The sequence below is a fragment of the Tachysurus fulvidraco genome, chromosome 4 (genome assembly GCF_022655615.1).
Source record: "Tachysurus fulvidraco isolate hzauxx_2018 chromosome 4, HZAU_PFXX_2.0, whole genome shotgun sequence".
Taxonomy (NCBI): domain Eukaryota; kingdom Metazoa; phylum Chordata; class Actinopteri; order Siluriformes; family Bagridae; genus Tachysurus; species Tachysurus fulvidraco.
The window spans coordinates 30,971,143-30,979,720 of record NC_062521.1 but is presented as its reverse complement, the minus strand read 5'-3'; the positions used below and the strand labels follow the sequence as shown (position 1 = coordinate 30,979,720).

Below are 8,578 nucleotides of genomic sequence, written 5' to 3'. Positions count from 1 at the left end.
TCAGCAGAAACTACTGCAGTGACAACCACTCCGACAACTGAAACATCCACTACAACACCAAAAACAGAAACTGCAACCACAACTCCATACACAACACAACCTACAACACCACCAACATCAGCAGAAACTACTGCAGTGACAACCACTGTTACAACTGAAATATCCACTACAACACCAACAACAGAATCTGCCACCACAACATTGTACACAACACAACCTACAACAACATCAACAGAAACCACTACAGTGACAACCACTCCAACAACTGAAACATCCACTCCAACAACACCAATAGAATCTGCCACCACAACTCTATACACTACACAACCTACAACACCATCAACATCAGCAGAAACTGCTGCAGTGACAACCACTCCAACAACTAAAACATCCAATCCAACATCAACAACAGAATCTTCCACCGCAACTCTACAAAAATCTCCATACACGACACAACCTACAACACCACCAACATCAGCAGAAACAACTGCAGTGACAACCACTGTTGCAACTGAAACATCCACTCCAACACCAACAACAGAATCTGCCACTACAACAATGTACACAACACAACCTACAACACCACTAACATCAACAGAAACCACTGCAGTGACAACCACTCCAACAACTGAAACATCCACTCCAACACCAACAACAGAATCTGCCACCACAACATTGTACACAACACAACCTACAACACCACCAACATCAACAGAAACCACTGCAGTGACAACCACTCCAACAACTGAAACATTCACTATAACACCAACAACAGAATCTGCCACCACAACACAACCAACAACACCAGCAGAAACTACTGCAATGACAACCACTGTTACAACTGAAACATCCACTACAACACCAACAACAGAATCTACCACCACAACTCTACACACAACACAACCTACAACACCACCAACATCAGCAGAAACTACTGCACTTACAACCATTGTTACAAATGAAACTTACACTCCAACACCAACACCAGAAACTACCACCACAACACAGTACACAACACAACCTAAAACACCACCAACATCAGCAGAAACAACTGCAGTGACAACCACTGTTACAACTGAAACATCCACTCCAACACCAACAACAGAATCTGCCACTACAACATTGTACACAACACAACCTACAACACCACCAACATCTGCAGAAACAACTGCAGTGACAACCACTCCAACAACTGAAACATCCACTCCAACACCAACAACAGAATCTGCCACCACAACACAACCAACAACACCAGCAGAAACTACTGCAATGACAACCACTGTTACAACTGAAACATCCACTACAACACCAACAACAGAATCTACCACCACAACTCTACACACAACACAACCTACAACACCACCAACATCAGCAGAAACTACTGCAGTGACAACCATTGTTACAACTGAAACTTACACTCCAACACCAACACCAGAAACTACCACCACAACACAGTACACAACACAACCTAAAACACCACCAACATCAGCAGAAACAACTGCAGTGACAACCACTGTTACAACTGAAACATCCACTCCAACACCAACAACAGAATCTGCCACCACAACTCCATACACAACACAACCTACAACACCACCAACATCAGCAGAAACTACTGCAGTGACAACCACTGTTACAACTGAAACCTCCACTACAACACCAACAACAGAATCTGCCACCACAACACAACCAACATCAGCAGAAACTACTGCAATGACAACCACTGTTACAACTGAAACATCCATTCCAACACCAACAAAAGAATCTGCCACCACAACTCTATACACAACACAACCTACAACACCACCAACATCAGCAGAAACTACTGCAGTGACAACCACTGTTACAACTGAGATATCCACTACAACACCAACAACAGAATCTGCCACCACAACACAACCAACAACACCACCAACATCAGCAGAAACTACTGCATTGACAACCACTGTTACAACTGAAACATCCACTACAACACCAACAACAGAATCTGCCACCACAACTCCATACACAACAAAACCTACAACACCACCAACATCAGCAGAAACTACTGCAGTGACAACCACTGTTACAACTGAAACATCCACTACAACACCAACAACAGAATCTGCCACCACAACTCTATACACAACACAACCTACAACACCACCAACATCAGCAGAAACTACTGCAGTGACAACCACTGTTACAACTGAAACATCCACTACAACACCAACAACAGAATCTGCCACCACAACTCTATACACAACACAACCTACAACACCACCAACATCAGCAGAAACTACTGCAGTGACAACCACTGTTACAACTGAAACATCCACTACAACACCAACAACAGAATCTGCCACCACAACTCTATACACAACACAACCTACAACACCACCAACATCAGCAGAAACTACTGCAGTGACAACCACTGTTACAACTGAAACATCCACTACAACACCAACAATAGAATCTGCCACCACAACTCTATACACAACACAACCTACAACACCATCAACATCAGCAGAAACTACTGCAGTAACAACCACTGTTACCACTGAAACATCCACTACAACACCATCAACAGAATCTGCCACCACAACTCTATACACAACACAACCTACAACACCACCAACATCTGCAGAAACAACTGCTGTGACAAGCACTCCAACAACTGAAACATCCACTCCAACACCAACAACAGAATCTGCCACCACAACATTGTACACAACACAACCTACAACACCACCAACATCAACAGAAACCACTGCATTGACAACCACTCCAACAACTGAAACATTCACTATTACACCAACAACAGAATCTGCCACCACAACACAACCAACAACACCACCAACATCAGCAGAAACTACTGCAATGACAACCACTGTTACAACTGAAACCTACACTCCAACACCAACAACAGAAACTGCCACCACAACACAGTACACAACACAAGTTACACCACCACCAACATCAGCAGAAACTACTGCATTGACAACCACTGTTACAACTGAAACATCCACTACAACACCAACAATAGAATCTGCCACCACAACTCTATACACAACACAACCTACAACACCACCAACATCAGCAGAAACTACTGCAGTGACAACCACTGTTACAACTGAAACCTCCACTACAACAACAACAACAGAATCTGCCACCACAACACAACCAACAACACCACCAACATCAGCAGAAACTACTGCAGTGACAACCACTGTTACAACTGAAACATCCACTCCAACACCAACAACAGAATCTGCCACCACAACTCCATACACAACAAAACGTACAACACCAGCAGAAACTACTGCAGTGACAACCACTGTTACAACTGAAACATCCACTCCAACAACAACGACAGAATCTGCCACCACAACTCCATACACAACACAACCTACAACACCACCAACATCAGCAGAAACTACTGCAGTGACAACCACTGTTACAACTGAAACATCCACTACAACACCAACAACAGAAACTGCCACCACAACTCCATACAAAACAGAACCTACAACACCACCGACATTAGCAGAAAGTACTGCAGTGACAACGACAGTTACAACTGAAACATCCACTCCAACACCAACAATAGAATCTGCCACCACAACTCTATACACAACACAACCTACAACACCATCAACATCAGCAGAAACTACTGCAGTAACAACCACTGTTACCACTGAAACATCCACTACAACACCAACAACAGAAACTGCCACCACAACATTGTACACAACACAACATACAACACAACCAACATCAGCAGAAATAACTGCAGTGACAACCACTCCAACAACTGAAACATCCACTACAACACCAACAACAGACACTGCCATGACAACATTGTACACAACAGAACCTATAACACCACCAACATCAGCAGAAACAACTGCAGTGACAACCACTGTTACAACTGAAACATCCACTACAACACCAACAACAGAATCTGCCACCACAACTCTATACACAACAAAACCTACAACACCAGCAGAAACTACTGCAGTGACAACCACTGTTACAACTGAAACATCCACTCCAACAACAACGACAGAATCTGCCACCACAACTCCATACACAGCACAACCTACAACACCACCAACATCAGCAGAAACTACTGCAGTAACAACCACTGTTACCACTGAAACATCCACTACAACACCAACAACAGAATCTGCCACCACAACTCTATACACAACAGAACCTACAACACCACCGACATTAGCAGAAACTACTGCAGTGACAACCATTGTTACAACTGAAACATCCACTACAACACCAACAACAGAAACTGCCACCACAACATTGTACACAACACAACCTATAACACCACCAACATCAGCAGAAACAACTGCAGTGACAACCACTGTTACAACTGAAACATCCACTACAACACCAACAACAGAATCTGCCACCACAACTCCATACACAACACAACCCACAACACCACCAACATCAGCAGAAACTACTGCAGTGACAACCACTGTTACAATTGAAACATCCACTCCAACAACAGAATCTGCCACTACAACATTGTACACAACACAACCTACAACACCACCAAAATCTGCAGAAACAACTGCAGTGACAACCACTCCAACAACTGAAACATCCACACCAACACCAACAGAATCTGCCACCACAACATTGTACACAACACAACCTACAACAACATCAACAGAAACTACTGCATTGACAACCACTCCATCAACTGAAACATCCACTCCAACACCAACAACAGAATCTGCCACCACAACTCTATACACAACACAACCTACAACACCACCAACATCAGCAGAAACTACTGCAGTGACAACCACTGTTACAACTGAAACCTCCCCTACAACACCAACAACAGAAACTGCCACCACAACTCCATACACAACACAACCTACAACACCACCAACATCAGCAGAAACTACTGCAGTGACAACCACTCCAACAACTGAAACATCCACTCCAACACCAACAACAGAATCTTCCACCACAACTCTACACAAATCTCCATACACAACACAACCTACAACACCACCAACATCAGCAGAAACAACTGCAGTGACAACCACTCCAACAACTGAAACATCCACTCCAACACCAACAACAGAATCTGCCACCACAACATTGTACACAACACAACCTACAACACCACCAACATCAGCAGAAACAACTGCAGTGACAACCATTCCAACAACTGAAACATTCACTATAACACCAACAACAGAATCTGCCACCACAACACAACCAACAACACCACCAACATCAGCAGAAACTACTGCAGAGACAACCACTGTTACAACTGAAACATCCACTACAACACCAACAACAGAATCTACCACCACAACTCTATACACAACACAACCTACAACACCACCAACAGCAGAAACTACAGCAGTTACAACCATTGTTACAACTAAAACTTACACTCCAACACCAACACCAGAAACTACCACCACAACACAGTACACAACACAACCTACAACACCACCAACATCAGCAGAAACAACTGCAGTGACAACCACTGTTACAACTGAAACATCCACTCCAACACCAACAACAGAATCTGCCACCACAACTCCATACACAACACAACCTACAACACCACCAACATCAGCAGAAACTACTGCAGTGACAACCACTGTTACAACTGAAACCTCCACTACAACACCAACAACAGAATCTGCCACCACAACACAACCAACATCAGCAGAAACTACTGCAATGACTACCACTGTTACAACTGAAACATCCACTACAACACCAACAACAGAATCTGCCACCACAACTCTATACACAACAAAACCTACAACACCAGCAGAAACTACTGCAGTGACAACCACTGTTACAACTGAAACATCCACTCCAACAACAACGACAGAATCTGCCACCACAACTCCATACACAACACAACCTACAACACCACCAACATCAGCAGAAACAACTGCAGTGACAACCACTGTTACAACTGAAACATCCACTCCAACACCAACAACAGAATCTGCCACTACAACATTGTACACAACACAACCTACAACACCACCAACATCTGCAGAAACAACTGCAGTGACAACCACTCCAACAACTGAAACATCCACTCCAACACCAACAACAGAATCTGCCACCACAACATTGTACACAACACAACCTACAACAACATCAACAGAAACCACTGCAGAAACAACCACTCCAACATCTGAAACATCCACTCCAACACCAACAATAGAATCTGCCACCACAAGTCTATACACAACACAACCTACAACACCATCAACATCAGCAGAAACTACTGCAGTGACAACCACTGTTACAACTGAAACATCCACTACAACACCAACAATAGAATCTGCCACCACAACTCTATACACAACACAACCTACAACACCACCAACATCAGCAGAAACTACTGCAGTGACAACCACTCCAACAACTGAAACATCCACTCCAACACCAACAACAGAATCTGCCACCACAACTCCATACACAACACAACCTACAACACCACCAACATCAGCAGAAACTACTGCAGTGACAACCACTGTTACAACTGAGATATCCACTACAACACCAACAACAGAATCTGCCACCACAACACAACCAACAACACCACCAACATCAGCAGAAACTACTGCATTGACAACCACTGTTACAACTGAAACATCCACTCCAACACCAACAACAGAATCTGCCACCACAACTCCATACACAACAAAACCTACAACACCACCAACATCAGCAGAAACTACTGCAGTGACAACCACTGTTACAACTGAAACATCCACTACAACACCAACAACAGAATCTGCCACCACAACTCTATACACAACACAACCTACAACACCACCAACATCAGCAGAAACTACTGCAGTGATAACCATTGTTACAACTGAAACATCCACTCCAACACCAACAACAGAATCTGGGACCACAACTCTATACACAACACAACCTACAACACCACCAACATCAGCAGAAACTACTGCAGTGACAACCACTCCAACAACTGAAACATCCACTACAACACCAACTATAGAATCTGCCATCACAACTCTATACACAATACAACCTACAACACCACCAACATCAGCAGAAACTGCTGCACTGACAACCACTCCAACAACTGAAACATCCACTACAACACCAACTATAGAATCTGCCACCACAACTCTATACACAACACAACCTACAACACCACCAACATCAGCAGAAACTACTGCAGAGACAACCACTGTTACCACTGAAACATCCACTACAACACCAACAACAGAATCTGCCACCACAACTCCATACACAACACAAACTACAACACCACCAACATCAGCAGAAACTACTGCAGTGACAACCACTCCAACAACTGAAACATCCACTACAACACCAACTATAGAATCTGCCACCACAACTCTATACACAACACAACCTACAACACCACCAACATCAGCAGAAACTACTGCAGTGACAACCACTTTTACAACTGAAACATCCACTACAACACCAACAACAGAATCTGCCACCACAACTCTATACACAACACAACCTACAACAACACCAACATCAGCAGAAACTACTGCAGAGACAACACCTGTTACCACTGAAACATCCACTACAACACCAACTATAGAATCTGCCATCACAACTCTATACACAACACAACCTACAACACCACCAACATCAGCAGAAACTACTGCAGTGACAACCACTTTTACAACTGAAACATCCACTACAACACCAACTATAGAATCTGCCATCACAACTCTATACACAACACAACCTACAACACCACCAACATCAGCAGAAACTACTGCAGTGACAACCACTTTTACAACTGAAACATCCACTACAACACCAACAACAGAATCTGCCACCACAACTCTATACACAACACAACCTACAACAACACCAACATCAGCAGAAACTACTGCAGAGACAACACCTGTTACCACTGAAACATCCACTCCAACACCAACAACAGAATCTGCCACCACAACTCTATACACAACACAACCTACAACACCACCAACATCAGCAGAAACTACTGCAGTGACAACCACTCCAACAACTGAAACATCCACTACAACACCAACTATAGAATCTGCCACCACAACTCTATACACAACACAACCTACAACACCTCCAATATCAGCAGAAACTACTGCAGTGACAACCACTTTTACAACTGAAACATCCACTACAACACCAACAACAGAATCTTCCACCACAACATTGTACACAACACCACCAACATCAGCAGAAACTACTGCAGTGACAACCACTTTTACAGCTGAAACATCCACTCCAACACCAACAACAGAATCTTCCACCACAACTCTATACCCAACACAACCTACAACACCACCAACATCAGCAAAAACTACTGCAGAGACAACCACTGTTACCATTGAAACATCCACTACAACACCAACAACAGAATCTGCCACCACAACTCCATACACAACACAACCTACAACACCACCAAGATCAGCAGAATCTACTGCAGTGACAACCACTGTTACCACTGAAACATCCACTACAACACCAACAACAGAATCTGCCACCACAACTCTATACACAACACAACCTACAACACCACCAA

General features: G+C 43.6%; 1 protein-coding gene across 1 annotated transcript; it reads left to right on the top strand.

Moving 5' to 3' along the window:
- Positions 1–2,868: 2,868 nt before the first annotated feature.
- On the top strand, positions 2,869–7,500 carry LOC125141060 (salivary glue protein Sgs-3-like; the record flags this gene model as incomplete). The annotated part of the gene is made up of 2 exons (XM_047812603.1): positions 2,869–3,525; positions 6,970–7,500. Coding segments are annotated over 2 exons (1,188 nt in total), but the record flags the coding sequence as incomplete, so codon positions are not given.
- Between the last annotated feature and the right edge of the window lie 1,078 nt (positions 7,501–8,578).